This window comes from Micropterus salmoides, unplaced genomic scaffold, assembly GCF_014851395.1.
Source record: "Micropterus salmoides isolate LMB-PRFRI ecotype aquatic unplaced genomic scaffold, ASM1485139v1 Ms_hic_scaffold_1, whole genome shotgun sequence".
In the NCBI taxonomy this organism is placed as follows: domain Eukaryota; kingdom Metazoa; phylum Chordata; class Actinopteri; order Centrarchiformes; family Centrarchidae; genus Micropterus; species Micropterus salmoides.
In genome coordinates this window covers 42,286,477-42,305,720 of record NW_024040040.1, presented here as the reverse complement: position 1 = coordinate 42,305,720, position 19,244 = coordinate 42,286,477, and the positions used below count along the sequence as shown (strand labels likewise).

The window sequence follows — 19,244 nt, the reverse complement described above, 5'->3', positions numbered from 1 at the left end:
ATCTGATATTGTCAGAATTAAGAATCCAACTCAAGTGACCTTGGCTCAAAGTTTCCCCAAGCACCACTAGCATCTAGTAATCATTGACTTTGCATCACGCAGGCCCCTCTTCCTACACCTAAAAATAACAGGTGCACGTATGACATGTCGCTGTATCACAGATGGGGATTGGTGGATGGGTAGCAGGTTGGGGTTATAAGAGCTGTCAAGGGGCAAGATCAGCTTAATGTCCAACATGAGGGTGCTCTTGCTTTTGGGATTGGTGGCTGCTGCCCTGGCTGAAATCACTCGCTTCGAGGGGTAAATCTCTAGTCTTATTTAAACCAAAAATACTTAATACTTGTATTTCTAACAATTCTGCACTATTGCTATAAAATGTCTAAATTGCAGTGCTAAATATGACTTTGCATGAAGTCATGGACGGACGCCAGCGTGATGACATCCTGTACTATGACTTATGACCTGTTACAGGACAGTATTTAGCCAGTGTTAACTCGTGATCCAAGTCAGTGAATAGGGCTGTATTCTGGTTCAATGTAATTCACATGCCATCAATTGAAATTATGTCATTTTCAATGTTGGTGGAATTTGGTAAACCATTTGTTAAAGAGAGAGGTTTCCATGTTTATAAAACAGGTCTTTTTCAACATTTATCATCAGACCAAATGACAGACTCCTTTGCTTAAAGGTGCTTCAGCAGTATTTCACATCGTTAGGTCTCAAACCAGTAACCCTTCAGCTACCTAAGGCCTCCCAAAAACCATTCGCCCACTTGAGCTTGAGCTATGCAGCTGCAAATTATACAAACTGTTTAGTGAAATTAGTTAAGCGGTAACATTTAACATGCATAAAACAGAAACACAGAAAAATGTTAATGTGTATATGCAGACTGTGGATGGAATATTATGCAGTAGGGTATTATTAACATTTAAGGATGTTGTTTAAAGATACTAAGCAGCTAATGCTACATGGTATTTGTAATATTTTACTCTCTTTTTTTGTCACTAGAGATAACGTCTTCCGTCTGAAGCCTGTGCTTGATGAGCATGTGACCCTTATTAAGGAACTGGCTCAGAGTATTGAGGTACCTTGCTGCCTTCTCTTACACCGTATAATGCTATCCTCGCTCACAACAGGAGTTTAATTGATTTGCTAATGGTGAAAGAGACTAAATTGGACCTATTGTTTTGGGTCTTTCTGCTAATTCACTGATTGCACCTTTTTCTTCTTGACTGCTTGGATCAAATACTGTCTATTTTTGCTGGATCTTTTTGCATCACATATTCACTTCACAAGAATCTCTTTCAGCTCATCACAGTTTGTGAAATGAGAGCCTGAAATGCTCTATTTGGATTTGATATCTGAATGTCCCAACATGCTCAAGTGTTTGGCTTTGGCGCCATCTGCAGCTCGACTTCTGGAGCCCCGAGAGCTCTGAGCTGGTGACCATCGGTGTTGATGTGGACATCCATGTGCCTGCCATCTACCTGGATATGGTATACACCATCCTGCAGCAGAATGACATAGAGCACGAGTAGGTTACTGGAGAAAGAGGCTTAATAAAAGCATTTACCTGGTTTCCACTTAATCAGTAATCACAAAATTAAAACATTAGTTTTTTAGGTTTTGCATTTGATGTAAAACTGTGTTAATGAATCCCTCCTCAGGGTCCTTATTGAGGATTTGCAGGCTGTTGTTGATGCCCAGGCTGACAACAACATCTCTCCCAGAACCCACAGCTACACCAAGTACAACAGCTGGGACGTAGTAAGAAGCAAAAAAGACCAAGTCATAATCTCTACACTGACTGGACTGCTATTTCGTTTTTTTTATTTGCTCTCCTTTTCATTTCAGGTCCAGTCCTGGATTGCCTCCATTTCCTCCTCCAACCCTAATCTGATCAGCAAGCAGGTGATTGGAAACACCTACGAGGGACGCCCCATGACCGTTCTCAAGGTATTTTGATAGTTATCTGCCATATCAATCCCTCGTCTTGAGCATATTTCGGATCTATATACCACCAAGTACATCTAATGTTATGTGATTACTTTTAACAACCACAGCTCGGTAAGAAGTCCAGCTCCACCAAGCCCGCTATTTTCATAGATTGTGGTATCCACGCTAGAGAGTGGATCTCTCCTGCTTTCTGCCAGTGGTTTGTCAATGAGGTAAGGGAGGCACCTGGATGGTCATGGCAAACATTTATACACAGGCTACCACCGATTACAGCACAGACTTTTTTTTCCAATGTTCCTCAGGCCCTGTCCACCTATGGCAGTGATTCTCAGATGACCAGCCTGCTCGACCAGATGGATGTCTTTGTTCTGCCCGTCTTTAACATTGATGGCTACGACTACACCCACAAGAAAGTGTGTACCAACTTCAAAACTAAATTGATAGTCTAAACTAACAGAGACCACGCTGTCCTGTTTATCTTAAAGAATCCGTTAATTTGTTAAATGCATGTCTGACATGTTTATTTTGTCGACTTGGGGACTTTAGGACAGGATGTGGAGGAAAACTCGCTCCAAGAAATCTGGATCCAGCTGCATTGGAGCCGATCCCAACAGGAACTTCAACGCTGGCTGGTGCAGTAAGTGTGACATATACACGATTACAATTTTATATTGCACTTCCGTAAAGATGGGGGGGCTTATGTGAAACAGATTTTTTTTCTAAAAGAATGGCCAGAATTTGTGCAGCAGAGGCCAAGATATCTTGACTTTTAGTGCCTAGTATGAGTCGCACCCAAAAACATACATTTCCCATAATACAACTTGGTGGCATCCTTCAATAGTTACTTACATCTTTCAAACTGCACAGACTCATTTTGTAACGCAGGCTTTCTGTTCAAATTTGATATTTGGGGTGTCAAGCTGAAACAGACCCTGATGATGTCACTATGACACGGTCATTTTCTCAGACTGTAGAAAACTCCTTCCAGAAGACATTATAAAACAATTTTCACAGGCTGCTATGACTTAATTTGTACAACCATTAAAAGAGCACCTTTAAGCGCAGTCACAATGCATTTGAAGATGTAAAAAACATTTGTATATTCATTTAATAATTTTCCACAACATAATTTTCATTGCAGTCATTGGGGCCTCCAGCAACCCCTGCAGTGACACCTTCTGTGGCTATACTCCTGAGTCTGAGATCGAGGTCAAGAATGTTGCTGACTTCATCCGCAAGAACAAGTCCATCCTCAAGGCTTACCTCACCATCCACTCTTACTCACAGCTGCTGCTATTCCCCTACTCCTACACCTATGATCTGTCTGCACACCACGGTGAACTGGTAAGTTGTCATTATCATAAAGGGCAGACAGGTCAGTGACAATATTAATTAACATGCGTGGTCAATCACAATGATTGTATAATTATTCATCATGGCAGTGTCACCTGTATCGCTATGGGCGGCAGACTTGTGTTTACAGTCTTGCTGGTAACATAATCGCAATAGATTAACAGCATCACACATAGGTATGAAAAAGTTCATATAATGATCGTCAGATAAGAATCAAAGGTTAAAGTAGTGTCACTATATGGATTCTACTGAGAGCAGATCTGAAATCACTAATTTGCTGTTTAAAAGAAAAAATCAGTCACAGTGAGATGCGAACCTCAATTCAAAGAATAGTGGCAAATGAAAGCTTTCAGAGCAAAGGGTCTTATATAATATGAATATAATAGAACCTGATTATAACATCTCTAAAGGTGTTAAGCAAGAAGTCAACCCAGTGCCAATTTGACTCATATCTAAAGACCACACTGCTGCTGCAAATCATTTACTCCCTGCTCATATGCCTCATTCTCATGGCTCTTTTACTTCTCACTGGGGCGTCTGAGGACTGCACAGTTAACACTCACACCCCTGCTCCAGCTCTCACACTCACCGAGGCAGATCACACGTCTCTGCCTCTCTATTACTCACTTGTAATTTAAGCTCTCTTCTGACACTTTACTGAACAAAAAGAACTCCGGGGATCTGTCATAACTCATCTGTCCTCCCAGAAATATCATTTCCTGCTTGTGCATTTCTCTGGGGGTTTAATTTCCTGTCACTGGCTATTTTTTGTAATATCAGTAAAATGTTTTGTTTGAGCTACAGTGCAACGAATGGTGGATGCTGCAGGGCAAAAATACCACATATTTACTATTCTTACTACCATCTGTAATACTTATGATTATGATTATTTATAGTATTTGCCAGGCAGTATTTTCCCTTTAAAACCAGACTAACACAGTCTTACACTTACAAATCTGAAGTTACAAAAGTTGAATTTAGATGAAATAAAATGAATTGTTGCTTTATTCATTAAACTGAGGTGTTTCGCTGATACAACCTTAGTTGGTTTGGTATGACCAGTATCTTATGCTAGCTAACTTTAGAAAGATATTGCTGTGTAAATGGTACATGTTCTCTGGTTTCAGGAGTAAAACAGGCTCAGATTTATCAATGTCTTCAGTGATATGTATGAATATACCTATAAACCTATACTTTATATGCTCAAAAACCTGTTTGACCCTTTAAACACATCTGACTTTTGTTTTTTCTCTCTCTGTATTGTAGCTGAAGGTTGCTGAGGGGGCCTCTGCTGCTCTGCGTAGTCTGTATGGTACTAGATACACCTCTGGACCTGGTGCTGCAACCATCTGTAAGTACAGCAAATACTGCAGCTGCATTTGTCTCCATGGGGAAATAGTGCATTGAGAGGAAGCTTGATGATCTATTTTCCGCCTCTAATAATATGCACAATGATGTGTTCATGATGCACATGAACTTTCTTTTGACAGATATGGCTTCGATAGCTATTTCTAGCAATCAAATTCATTTGTTTTGGCCCCTGAAAGCAGTTTTTGTATGACTGTCCCAGGTCATCAGCATATCCCACACTGAATAATCCCCCTCTCCTTATCTGCCCTCAGACCCTGCTGCTGGAGGCTCCGACGACTGGGCTTACGACCTGGGAGTGAAGTATTCCTACACTTTCGAGTTGCGTGACACTGGTCGTTATGGCTTCCTGCTGCCCGAGTCTCAGATCAAGCCCACATGCGAGGAGACCATGCTGGCCGTCAAGTACATTGCCGCCTACGTGCAGAAGAACCTCTATTAAAGAGCGGAACTGCCAGGACCCCTGCCAACTCAGCTCCTCTGTACCAGCCCCCAGCCCCTCCAACCTCTCAGCCATCTCCAGCCAGTATCCATGGATACGGGCACCACCCGCCATGTTTCCTCGCTGTGCTTGACAGAATGTCAAGATGAGTGCAAACAATAAAATCAATGATCCATCCTCACATGCTGAATCTTTTTTTTTATGTGTACATGATAATATAGTGTCTGATGGACTGAGCTTTTGTCATTTCTATGAACATACACAACATAAACAGCGATGTATGGCGAATAAAATAGTGCTTACACTTTACAGCTCATCACTAACAAGCCAGAAAACTTGTGTGCTGCTATGGTCCAACATAGCAAGACACTGATATTTAACAGTGTAAACTATCCAGTGTGTTGCCTGGAACCATCAGTGTCTGCGTACTTAAACTAGAAAATACTTCTCTATCTAAAAAGACACAAAAGCATCGGCTAATTTACTGTATCAGCCCCTTTGAACCCTGGTGATCCTCCTTGTTGTGCTGGCACTGTTCCAGCGGCAGAGGCTGGGCGAGTGGGGGTCTCAGTCTTTAAGGATTTTAGTCTAGCAGCACAGTACGTGACAACCACAGAGTGCTCCTTGGCAGCGTCTCCACTCTGCCAAGCATCTGCCTGAGTGGAGAAAATAAAGGAGCCAAAGATCAGCAGGGAATCTGACTGCACTGGCACACATTTCTGAGGCAGAAGGTAGGAACTGAAATATCAGTGTTTGCTCTTGTAACATTATGACCAGTGCACATTTGTAAACATTTTATAAATGAAAGGTTTCATATTATTAGGCTATTTTTTTTCTCAAGGCTAGGCTGGGCCTCTTAATGTGTTCATAATTTTCCAAAATCAATAATGCAGTCAAGGGAATATCCCATTATATGCGCATTTAAAGTACCTAATATTTATTTAATATAAATAAAACTTAAATAGGTACAGTTGACCCCTCTCCCCTTGTATTAGACCCATCCACAAAAGTACCACCACACCACTTCTTCTGAGAATGAACTGAAGAGCTCTACTGAGACCACTAAAAATAATTCACTGTTGTGTAATACAGTACAAGAGCACCAGGGATCTCCACCACCGCCTGTGTTTGTCCTGTCACCGTCTTGCGATACTGAGTTTATTCCACAAGATGGTGACAAAACACCAAATGTATGTAGTGGAACATCTTGTTCCTGATCTCAGCACCTCATTACAATATCATCACCATCTCTACATTGTCATCAGGAGGGAAGATGACAGCAGCCAAGGGCACTACATGACAGTTGCTTTAAAGGTCAAGACTGCAGAAGGATGTTTTGGGATTGCAAAGCGGTGTCTGACTCAAGAGTATTGGATCCACCCACCTCTCCAACTGAGAGTTGTAGACTAAATCTGACTTAACAAAACGAGTACACAAAGAATATAAGTCTGTTCGGGTTTATCAAATGCCAATTGTGCCTCTACATTTACAATGAATACTTGTAAATCTGTGAATAGTTCCCTGAGCTCCCTGAACTGCTGGGCGTGTGGAGGGAGGCTCACGTTGGGAGCAGGTGGGTGTGTGGAGGCCGTCACGTGACGCCGCGACTGGCTACTGTCACTCTGCTATAAATCCACCTCTGTGTATCAAGCTGCCCTTTTCTCCACGGAAGGTCCAGGCTACAAAGTAGCTTCGACTTCTTCTTCAGTCATGGCGGGTATGTAACGTTTTAACATTTAAATGCTGCGAGAATATTACTTGTTCTTAATTAGTGGGTCATGCTAAAACGTAAAGTTTTGTGAATTTTAAAGTTTCGCGGACTTTTGCGGTGTTATCCTAAATATCAGCGTGCTACTGTTGTGACAATGGCAGTCTGTCGTTAAAGTGGATTGCTTTGAATCTCTGTCTCTCGTTTGGTTGTAATGTTTGTACAGCAGCAGCCTCCCGAAGTGGGCAGAGTAAAAGTACACTCTGTCTCCATCTGTGTTTTGCTGTAGAGTGACCAGCTAACTTACCTTAAGACATTCAAGCTGTCAGCCATACCTGAAACATGATTACCATATATGACAGCCAAATGACCACCAGTTAGCTTCTACAACTGTGGGTCCACTCCATTTGTCTTGTTGAGGAAAATCAGTTAACATTGCATTAGTCATATGAACCATGTCTAAATCATATCAATGAGTGAACTGTAGGCTTGTATTTTCTCCTGGTGACAACTTCTAATGAATGAAATTAAAGCAAAATCCAATCATTTAGCACGGGATCCCTTTGACATCCTTTGTCCTTAGTTTTGAAAGCACTATGTGCTATTGTGTGTCATCAAACATTCTCTGAGCCTAGGCTGTAGTTAAACTAATTTAAACTAAATTCACTTTTTTTCTTAACTTTATTTGCTATGATAGGCAACATTAATACTACAGCACTGGTTGTAATTGAAAAGGGGGGTGTGGTTGCTGTGTGCAGCCAGTGAGACTTGAGCAACTTTTCCTGGCAACTCTGACTGACTGGCTCAAAGTTAAAGAAACTACAAGCACACTAACATTTTACACATGCAGCACCACTATACCTGCGGTTTTACTTTCTTTGCCCGTTCATGGTAGTACAGAACCAATGTGTTAATATACAGTCCAAGCGGGACTCATGTTGGCCCACATGCTACAGTCCCATAACCTCCCCAGAGGCCATGCTGACTTCACCATCTGAGTTTTATATGTTCTCTCACAGGCTAGTCATTGTTCTGACCATACAGTCTATGGTTCTGACACATGACTTGGCAGGTAGCTGACTGCTGATTTTTTTTTTTTCCTCTGTGCTGTCAGATGGTGGTACAGAGTAGGCACCACATTGCAAATAAAATGCAGCTTAATGAGATTTTATCTGGGACTGGCTACAAAAGTCTTATTTATCTAAACACAAGTGAGAAATCTTCCCTTGATGCCAGACCACAGTGCTTATTGTGTGCTTGTAGAGATTATTGTTCAGTGTACGGTATTAAACTTATTGGCACATTAAGTTTCCAGGTGTTTTTACTTGTTTCAGATATCAAAGGATGCACCCAGAAATACTTCTACTTCTTTCCTCGAGAGGGGGAAACTATTGCTTTTACTCTTTAAGTTTGGGGCTAGATTTGTTGTTCAGTGTATGCTTCATGTTCTTGCAGAGGACTGGCAAAACAGGAAAGATGTGACCTTACGTTAAAAAAATTTTGCAGCACAGTCAAAATGTATTTAAACAGCAGAAGAACTTGTCAAAACACAAATTAATGTCTCAGCATCTGACAGACAAATGATAAAGGCTACTTGTTGGACTCAACATTTATCGATTGTGCTTCATCACTACTGGAGCTCACTGTCTTGCATATTGTAATGAAATATGTTTGCTTGATTTTGTTGAGTCAAATCCAAGAAACTCGGTTAGATAATCGTCAAACAGGACACGCTGGTCTAAGATGAGAAGTCTACCATCAAACGCATCTTTTATCGTTTCTTTCCTCTACAGACCAGGCTTTTGTGACGTTGGCTACCAATGACAACTATGCTCGGGGAGCCATGGTTTTGGGAAAGTCCCTCCGCAACCACAACACATCCAAGAAGCTAGTGGCACTCATTGGTCCACAAGTGGCAGAGCCTTGCCAGTAAGAAACCTTAGCTCCAACCAGTGGTACAAAATGTCTGATTCACACCGGTTTGCATTCTTGTCAAGTCCTATTTTCCACCTGGATTGTTGATGATGGTTCATTCCATAGTGTTGTGACTCATTAGGTCCGTGCTGAAGAGAATCTTTGACGAGGTGAAGGTGGTGGACGTGCTGGACAGTGGCGACACGGCACACCTGGCTATGATGAAAAGGCCTGACCTGGGCATCACCTTCACCAAACTCCACTGCTGGACTCTCACACATTACTCCAAATGTGTTTTCATGGACGCAGACACACTGGTGAGTCTTGATTGAGCAAGAAAAGTTTAAGATGTTGTTCTGTAACTGTACGTGTATGAACAGGTTTGTCTGTATTTGTTTGATTCTGCGTCCCAGGTGCTTTCAAATATAGATGAGCTGTTTGACAGAGAAGAGTTGTCAGCTGCTCCCGACCCTGGCTGGCCTGACTGCTTCAACTCTGGCGTGTTTGTTTTTCGTCCTTCTATGGAGACTTACGGCAAACTGCTTCAGCATTGTACAGAACACGGCAGCTTTGATGGTAGGTCAATAAGAACACATTTTGATTCTTAGTTTTGAAATGAGATGTTTTTCTAATATTGGAAATGAATGGGTTTTGAACTGTTGGTTGGACAGAACGACATCTTACAGACCAAACCATTCATTAAAATAGTTTAATCCATCATTAGCAGCCCTTCTTTATTTAAAGGTTATGGTTAGGTTAGGTAATAGTTTTTTGAGGGGGTAGATGAGAAGATTGATACTAGCACAAAATATAACCACTATAAAACCAAAACTTTCTTAAACGTTGCTTTTTTGTACGTTTTAACCATGTACAATGTATAACCATGTTAATTGGTTAGCTTTATGGCTGCTGGCTGGTAGATTTCATTATTTTTTAACCTTTGGGGTAAGCCAGTCTTTATCCTAAGCTAAGCTAACATCTCCTAGCTGTAGCTTCATATTTAACGGACATATACTAAATAAGAGTGAAATCAAACGAAAGTAAAGTGAATAAATGTTACTATTCCTTGAACTCAATAAATGTTGTTGTCAGTTATCCTTTGAAGATTTTTCTACATGTTGGTATCAGATAAAATATGTGTCATTTATAGGTTTCCCTTAATAGACACTTCACATTTCATTGCCAAATGCAAAGATTCAATATTTCTAGAATTGCAAGTATTTCTGGTTTTGATGTTGGCGATCTTTTTTGAGTCCTACTCAAACATCTAGGCTTTGACCAGCTTTGTGTAACACTGCGTTCTTGGTAACATGATGTTAAACTGAGCTTGTTTATCTTTTGCTCTAAGTAAGGCCTTTATCGAGCCCGGTGCCTGGACACAAGGCCTCCTCCTGTCACAGACCGTCTAGTTCTGCTGAGTTATTCTCAGGGGCTTGTCGGGGTGGGGTGGAGGCTAAATTTGAGAGGCCCTGTTTTGCACAGAGCACCGGTTGACATTCAACAACTCTTCTCCTTGAGGTGTACTGTAACTTATCACCTTTACTGAACGGCGCGAATCAGCGGCTGGAAAGCTCATTGGCCAATTTGTAGGGTGCTGTGGATCTCTGTACTTCACCTTTACCACCTTTTGCTTTCCAATTTAAACAAAACACTCCTAAGTATCCAGTAAAGACTTAGCATGCCAGAACATTAATTCATGGTAATGTTTATAAATATCCTTTTTAAACACTTTGGGGTAACGTAATTGTATACTTTAGCAGGTCAGTCGAGCTTTGCATACTTTTTCATTTTTTTTTAAATATACTAGCTTAGAATTCAACTTGACAAATATAAATGCAGAACCTGGGACTTGATAACTCATAATAAATTTCATATCGTACATGGATTAATAGACTACTATACTTTTCTATCTTGACACTATGAACTTGTCATGTTAGATGACTGAGACAGATATCAATAAATAGCCTAAATTTGTAACAAATTGTGACTAACAAAGACATTGTACAGTTGATTATATAAACGCTCAATCAGTGCTCTCTGCTGGACAAATTATGTAATGGCAATGTTGCTTCAAATTGACCTCAAACACATCTTTACTGTTACATCTTGTTTATCAGACAATGATGAGCCAATACAAAATACCATACAGTTTTTTGACAAACTCTCCTTAACTCAAGGTTCACATACTTGCTTTTTTCCCCCCAGAGCTTTCAACTACATATCAAGGTCTTATTAATCACGTGACCAAAGTTTCATTCTCTTGTTGGGTGACGATAGCACCTGAGAAAACACCATTGTTTTTTTTTTTTTATTGTACAGTGACGCAAATAAATACATAAAAAGATGCCAACACAGTGACAATACAAATTTATCAGGACTGTTGAGGATAACACAAGAAAGCTACAAACTTATTTTCCTTGTGGTCCTCGATACCATTCAATGTTGACTGCCTTGAGATGTCCGATTTTGAGGGGAATCGGACCCAACTCGCATCTCGTTTGCTTTTGTAGGTCATAGAAGCATCAGTATTAAAATGAAACTAAAAATACGATAAGACCTGTCATGCTCATGATGTCTGTGATTTAGCTAAAATCACCCCTGCCTATATACCAGTTGGGCTCTCATTGAACTAATTGTGTCCTCACGATGCTGTGACCTCAAAAATGCTACTGAACAAAGGAAACGGTTGTGGAATAAACAAAACGGGATGCAAACCATAGTAGTGCTTGTCCTTGTTAGCAGCAGTGAGACCCTTTTTTTTTCTTTTTTTTTTTTTTCTTTTTTTTTAACCTTAAACAACAAGCTGTTTTCCTTGTGATACTGCGAAAGAGATTCCATCAGGGAGAGTTCATTGGAAAAACCAATTAGTTTGCTTAATAGTGGCCAACACTTTCAAGTGCCGACTCATTCTGGCTGCCACAAGTGTTTGTTGGCAAGAATTCTTCCATCACAATCACAACTGGACAAAAGACTCTATTGTCTTAGTTTTTCCATGAAAGCCTGCATCATTTTATTTATTTTTATATCCATTATTTCAGTGTGATTCCAGAGTCTGTATGCCTGATTTTTAAAGCTCTTATTTATAGCCATGGATGGTCTTTTCATGTGCACTGGGGCATGAGTTGAAATCTCTTTGACATTTTTAGCATTTCACTTCCACTCTACTGTAAGGAAGACCTGATGTACACGTGCAGCTCTGTCGCGCTGCACCTCATGGATGATATTGAAAAATAGCTGAGGAAAGAGAACAAGAAAATGATTTCTGTGGTTGAACCCCGAGGCTCTATCTCTCAATCTGTAGCGCCAGTGTTGTCTGCTGCCAAGACAAACTGGCAGAGTTGGATGCACATTCTTGCTGAGCTCTGCTCATCCCCTCAAAATGAAGATCCTCGGCCCCATATTAAGTTTTGAAATCCCCGGTGGAGGTTATGGGTCCGGACAAACGGCAGCTATGTGTGTTATTTTAAACTGCAGCAGTCTGCGGTTTCATAGACTGTACAGTCCTGTTCTTTTTAGGAGCTGCATGTGAAAGTTCTATTAAAGGCCAACATCTCATCTTGTGCCAGAATTGGTCAAATGACTTACTATATGGCTACTGGGTGAAGCATTTCGGCATGAATAGTCAATGAGCTTGTGTCATTTTTTTTTTTTTTTTTTTTTTTTTTTTTTTTTTTTTTTTTTTTTTTTGCTTGGCTTCAAAATTCAGTGTTTAGGCTGCTCAGTTGCAGATTTGATGTAACAGAAAACGGAATAAGACTCAATTCCGATTTTGGTTTTATCCTTGAAGTTTAACTGACCTACTTAACGTCCAATGTATCCCTGCGCCCGAAATTGTCCTCTGAGTTGTGTTTACGTAAGGCAAAGCCATGACAATGCCCCAGTTCTAAATTAGCCAAATTGAGCGAGTGGCTGTCTAGCCCTCCAGCGGGGCCCCTAGAACCTGAGGCAACTCAAGTGCAAACTTTTAAAATGAGTGTTGACCCAGAGGGCAATGTTAATTCAAGTCACCAGCACAGAAAGGGAGACAAAACATTTTAAATACTTGTGTCTAGTTGTATTATTTAAAGTTGAGTAGTCATGAATAGGGCTGGGGATCTTTAGAAAAAGTGCAGATACAATAACTGGGTTTCAATGCCAATGCAAAAATTTATACTTTTTGGTTTTTTTAGTCTTGCATACACATTTTCTACAAAACCCTTTATTCATGTAATAAAATAAACCAAACTTCTAAAATGGTTAATATTGTCTAAAGACAAGACATTGTACAAGAACTATGTAAAATAGGAGTCTGAAATTGTGATTCAAAGAATAAGAAATGACAAGTACGAATCTGACCAGAGATTCCATGCCAGCTCTGGGTACAGTTTTTAGTAACTGGACACATTTTGAATGGTACCAAAATGGTATTTAGGCCCAGGCTTTATCGTGAACATATCAAACTGCGCATTGGAGTCTAAGCAACGATGCACCACAAGTGCAAATATATTGCATGACATACTGTATACTTGTGCAATATGATGCACCCCTTTGACACAGAGCTAATTTAAGGCGTTGTTAGACTAATTAACCAACTCTAAATCATGTAAATGGGCAGTACGTTCAAATATATTCTTATTCACTCTTAGATTTTAGCCCACGATGTCTTATTTTCTCAAACTGGTTACGCCGTGATTCAATTGCTCAAGACAATTTAAAGTATGCCAAATGTACAGTATAAACAATAAAAGGAGCTTCTACATGTCCAGGGTGCAACCACACCTTAAAGTGATTAACTCTCTTCTGTTGCACCGTAGGGCTGGAGCATATCGGTTGATATTAAATGCTTGATATGTAAAGTTAAAATAAAATATTTGCTTCCCAAATCACTGTCTATTTCAGCATTGAATCAAATTACTTTGTTTAACAACAAATGTCACATTACATTAACTCATTTAGCTGACTCTTATATCCAAAGCGACATACAACTGCTGATCAGAGATCGCACGCCACTGGAGCAGCTAGGGGTTAAGTTCGTGGATGTGTCGCGATGGGAATCAAACCCAGGTCTTCCACACCAAAGGCACATCATGTCTTATCCACTGCACCATGTGAAAAGGGATGACTTCAGCTCCAATAAACCTGTTGTATGCTACCTGCCCAGCACCACATGACAGACAGTTTGCAGGTGAACACAGTGCATCAAAGAAAATTGTATAAATAAACTGAAAATAAGACTCCAGGTGAATACTAATGTTGCTCCATTTTACTGGATGAATAAACAAACCTCATGGCAGGTGATCACCACACCCAAATGTTGAATACCTTCTCAGTTGGCGTCACAAGGACTGTGATGACTGTGACAACTGCAAGTTCTCTCAAAATTTTAAATATTCATATGGAATACAAATATGGTTGCTAACTTTCACGCTCTTCTACCCCTTTACATTAAAGTAGGTGGTGCAGCTTATGCAGCAACTTATTTGTTTAGAGGTTTTAATATTGACTGGTGTAGACGTTACAAGACATGGTGTACAGTCTTGCATTTAATGTACAAATCCAGTGTCTCTCACACCCAGACCACTCAATGTTCAAGTGAGGAATTGAATCATTTAGCTCCACTGACTGACAACAATGAGGGATGTAAGTGCAAAATGGAGCAATCACACCAGCATTGCCATCTGTTAGCAAGCATGATGATGCAGCCTACTGAAAGGCTTCTTGTTTTTTGCCGAGCAGATTTTGACTTTGAACTGAGTATTGGAGGTCGGCGAGGAAACAGCAGGAAATCAATCTTTGTCAAATTTGAGTGAGTAAATCCTCACTGCTGTGGTGGATAAGCTAAAATAACCCTTCATATAAGACACACACACACCCACCAAAAAAGCAGTCTCTACCCATGGAGACCTCAATAATTGTCCCCACAGATACACAAGTCCCCATCGTTGTGTACTCGTGTTAAAGTCTCCACTGAAATATAAAATCATGAAACTCACTCACATTTTGTAAACCAAGTTGGCTGTTAACGCCCCCATAACAGAGTTTCTCACATCGTGTCCAATGTACTAATGCAAATACATTAATCAAAAAAGTACTCCTGTCTCTTTAGACCTCACATTGACACCTGAAGTTACCTAAAGTTTTCCAGCAATGAAAAACATTTTTTGAAAATGCCCTTCAAAGTGAATTTAAAACATCTTGTTACTGCTTACTTATGCAGAAGTGCAAGTTAAAAGTTGTAGTCTTCGTTAAATTCTAAACCTCCAGAAGTGTTACAGTTCATCCCCCTCTCATTGGTTTCAGTATTAACCATGCCTGAAACTGCAGATACATACAGATTAAGTACAGTATGCTGTTAATATACTTGTATTGATTCTCCCCCTTGTTGCAGGAGGAGACCAAGGTGTTTTGAATGACTTCTTCAGCAACTGGGCTACAGCTGACATATCAAAACACCTCCCCTTCATTTACAACCTCAGCAGCATAGCCATCTACACTTACCTTCCAGCCTTCAAGCAGTAAGTGCCCGTCTACTAAGGAGGTCATGTTTTGGAATAGCATTCACAAGGTAGTTTTTCAAACTACTCAAGAAATCAATGTTCAATTCAAGAATTGAACATTTCATTTAGGTTTGTTCTACTACAGTATGCTTCCACAAGAAGTTTTATTATACTACTACAGAGAGTCTGTCAATGTGACTTAAATCTAGATACAAAGCCAAGGTGTAAGCAGATACTCGATCACATGAGTGTGTAGTCACATCGTGATATGACACCAGGTTACGAGTGAGATTCCAGCGGCTCTGCCGGAGCATCCCCCACCAGGCCTCAACTCTGGGTTGAATATCCACCACTGAGCTCCCAACAGCTGAAACTAAATCCTAAAATAGAGGGGGTTATTTAAAGACCTTTTTTATGTTTCGCCTCCAGGACTGATCATTGTGCACTCAATCTTAAGCTCCCCTTCCCATTCTCACTCCCTCTCTGCGTCTAAACCTCTCTCCTCCCATAGAAACAACCCTCATCAACAAGCTCTTGTTTGGCATTTCCTGGCATCCAAAACGGGATGACAAGGGGGGATAAATGTGTATTTACTTGTTGGTATTTGTCAGCAATGGTAGCGCTTAAGAGGTCTGGCAAACGCAACAAAACAAAGCCCACATGGCCAGATTCATATTTATTCGTATATGCCAAAACACTAGTCACAATTTAATATAATGTAGGCCATTACCACTAGAATAATAAATGGCGGACAACAGAGCTTTTCCAAAACTCCATATAAACGTTGTTCTATTCACATTATAAAAATGTGTTCATCTGCTTGCTTGGCAACCTGTAAAATGAAACTTACTGCAGACTGAAATTGATCATTTTACAGACCACACTGGCTGTGTCAGACATATGCTGTTTTTAAGTTAGCAGGTAGCATTTTTGACTCTTCATTTTCTTTTCCTACATTAATCTGAAAAACTGAAAGAAATTTGAATACACAAATATTATATATAAAAAATATTTATTTATTTTTTAAAGCCAGACCATTTAGATTGATAAAACATTGTTCCTCTTACAAACAGAAAAGTTTAATTTATAGGCACTGAAACGCACCATTTCTCAATTCAGTGCTCTTAGTGGTTTTGCTCTTATAGCGTAGGTTTATCTGGTATGGCCACAAGCTTAGTAGCTTAGCCTTAGGTGGCTAATGTTAGCTAACTTTAGTTAAATGTTTGTATAACTAAGTTCGTTTACTGAATTTGACTTTTTTTTTTTTTCACTTGTTACTGTTACAGTAGTTTAGCATTTTAGCTAAATAGCAGATTACCCTTTAGCGTCAGTTCATAGTTGTAGACCCAGTCTTGTTATGTAATGTTGTGTTTAATGTGGGACCATTTTATGATGATAAACTCCAATTATGCTATGTTTCCTAAGAAATATTGTTTGAACAAGTCCATTATGTAGCTCCATAAGGGCTGAAGGAGACAAATGATTAAAAAAACAAAAAAGAAATGTAATTCATTAAATCTAACCAAAAAGCTAATTCTCATTTACTATACCACTCATCTCAGATATGGAGGCAACGCCAAGGTGGTCCATTTCCTGGGGAAGACCAAGCCATGGAGTTACACATTTGACACCAAAGCCAAACGGATCACAGGGAGTGTGCATGAGGCCACCACACATCCCACCTTCTTACTGGACTGGTGGACCCTGTACTCCAGCACTGTGGTGCCAATGCTGCAGGAGCAATATGGAGACCAGCCTTTCCACTCTGGATGTGTGGAGGTGAATCAACACATTTGTTTTGAGACCTGCAGCTCTGCATTTACAGTGCAAGCAACTTGGTATATTAGTCTATTTCATCAGATAATGGGCAGAGTTGGAGACTTAAACCCTTTTTAAACTGTCAAATGCCGTTTGGTTTGTCCTTATTTGTTATTTATTTATTTTTTACAATGTCACTGTATGGCATTGCAATGATATGGCTAGCTTGCAAGAAATTATTTCAGAGCTGTAGCTTGACATGTTCTCACATTCATTGTCAAGTCTGCAAGCCAATGAAACTTGCTGCCAATCAAACCGCTTTCCAACTTTGACGTTTCCAATATTTCACAGCTGACAACTTTGTTCACCGTGGACACACTGAACAAGGTCTCCTGGTTGTCCAGCTCTATGAAAAATAAAAGGGTGTGTTGATTTGTGGTACTTGCAATGCATGAAAATACTGTATGTTTGAATCACCCTTTAATTTATTTTTCATCCATGTTATATTGATCTGATTGTGGATGATACACCTCCTTTTCTGTCTTCCGTTTCATCTCATAAAGTTCCAGTACAGTGACATGGTCACTTTTGAGAGTGGACAGGTATGGGTTTGGTTTTGTTATAGCTTAGCAGTCAATAACAGTTTGTTGGCACCTGGTTTAATGCTATTACTACTCTTTCTCTAAAATCAGAGCTTTTGTGTGTGTTTGCCTGTGGCCATTAATTTAAAAAGGCTACGTATGGCAACTTCAGTGCTTTTTAAAAAGCAATAAGCAACAAAGGAAGTGTTCTGTGCTGTCTGTCTCGTCATTGATTTGTTTTTCTGTTTTCTAGCTCTTTGTTTCACTAATGATTTTATATTTCTGCTCAGGGTGAGAGCCCTTCTTCATATGCAGAAGCACTCGAACCCCAGCTGTCCTCCGAAGAACGGAAGCAGAAGTGGGAGCAAGGTCAGGCAGACTACCTTGGAATGGACTCATTTGACAATATCAAGAGGAAGCTTGATACTTTCCTCAAATAAAGAAGCGGGATATCAAAAGAGCACTTGCAGTTTAAAAAACTATCACCACAGGTCTCAAGAAAATACTGTAAAACAGGTCAGTTTTCCATTTTGCCTGTTTCTCAAGTAGAAATGAGTTCAGTCTCTCCCTCTACTAGCACCACCCAATCTATACTCCAAAGACAGGGCAAGATTATGCAAGCCTGTCATTATTCACTTTACCCCACCACAGGTATCTCTTCTGCTACACTGTGAAGAAAATCAGGAAAGATTTATCAAAACATAAATTCACTTTTTATTGAAGCATAAAAAAAATTGCAATATTCCTTTTTTTCCCTCCACATTGCTTGTTTTTGAAAAGAAGGCAACAAGAAAAACTACACATGTACATTCTTCATTTTTCCATTTTATTCATTTTTTTTTTTTTTTTTTGCAGTCTTACCATTTTTCTTTTCTCAAATCTATTTCTCATGCTTTTGAATTGAGTGATCACAACATTTAACATAGATATGAAAACATGTTTACAGCACTTATAAAGGCCATGGTATGGTCATTTAGCTATGCATATTGATCCTTCGTGCCTTAGTGTCTTGCTCTCTCTGTTGCTGTCATCCTATCTCTGTCACTAGCATTTTACTTGACCAGGATGTGGGCTGTACTACAAAATCTTTCATCTGGAGATATTAAAAATCATCTTTCAAAGTTTTGACATTGCTCAGGTGTGTGTTCTTTTTTTTTTTTCAACATAAGTTAATAACTTATACCACTGGAGTATGTTCATTTAGATTTGTGTGTAAAATGAGGTTATAATTATTTAGAGACATTCAACCCACTGGGTGTGCACACTCAACGCAGCCAACTCCTTCTGGCTACAGTTGGTTTTTGTGTTTTTTTTTTTTTTTTTTTTAAAAACTAGTTTGGACTCTTGAACTACTCGGAGCTACAGGAGAATAATTGTGCATACTGTAGGTGAGATTGCGAACACGGAATTGTACATGAGCTAACTCATTATGTACAAACAGACACATAAAAGTAACGAAGTACATTTACTCAAGTACAGTTTAGGTTTACTTCACAACATGTAGCCTATATAAATTTTGTTACAAGTTACTTTCTGGATTCCGATTAATAATACAAAATATAATCAACAAATAAACTTTGATTTATTATAAGATAAGGCTATTGAAATTTCGAAGTTACCCAGCAGTAATTTAATTTCGAAATGTATCATTTCCACTTTATTCTCGAAATGCAATGCAAATTAAAAAA

At 39.6% G+C, this 19,244-nt stretch overlaps 2 protein-coding genes across 4 annotated transcripts; both read left to right on the top strand.

Moving 5' to 3' along the window:
* Positions 1-153: 153 nt before the first annotated feature.
* cpb1 (carboxypeptidase B1 (tissue)) lies at positions 154-5,300 on the top strand. The gene is made up of 11 exons (XM_038729028.1): positions 154-300; positions 1,009-1,084; positions 1,410-1,534; positions 1,668-1,767; positions 1,855-1,956; positions 2,064-2,168; positions 2,259-2,369; positions 2,503-2,593; positions 3,098-3,300; positions 4,576-4,660; positions 4,932-5,300. The coding sequence occupies exons 1-11, from the start codon at positions 227-229 to the stop codon at positions 5,117-5,119; spliced, it is 1,260 nt and encodes a 419-aa protein (XP_038584956.1). The 5' UTR covers positions 154-226; the 3' UTR covers positions 5,120-5,300.
* A 1,393-nt stretch (positions 5,301-6,693) lies between these two features.
* Positions 6,694-18,682, top strand: gyg1b (glycogenin 1b). 3 transcript variants are annotated; one of them, XM_038728997.1, is made up of 9 exons: positions 6,694-6,836; positions 8,621-8,756; positions 8,884-9,058; positions 9,155-9,317; positions 15,109-15,235; positions 16,780-16,996; positions 17,327-17,398; positions 17,539-17,577; positions 17,847-18,682. In XM_038728997.1, the coding sequence occupies exons 1-9, from the start codon at positions 6,830-6,832 to the stop codon at positions 17,994-17,996; spliced, it is 1,086 nt and encodes a 361-aa protein (XP_038584925.1). In that variant the 5' UTR covers positions 6,694-6,829; the 3' UTR covers positions 17,997-18,682. The 3 variants fall into 3 exon arrangements, with proteins under 3 accessions (XP_038584925.1, XP_038584934.1, XP_038584944.1); XM_038729006.1 differs by lacking the exon at positions 17,539-17,577 and having other exon boundaries at positions 6,695-6,836; XM_038729016.1 differs by lacking the exons at positions 17,327-17,398; positions 17,539-17,577 and having other exon boundaries at positions 6,695-6,836.
* Positions 18,683-19,244: the final 562 nt, after the last annotated feature.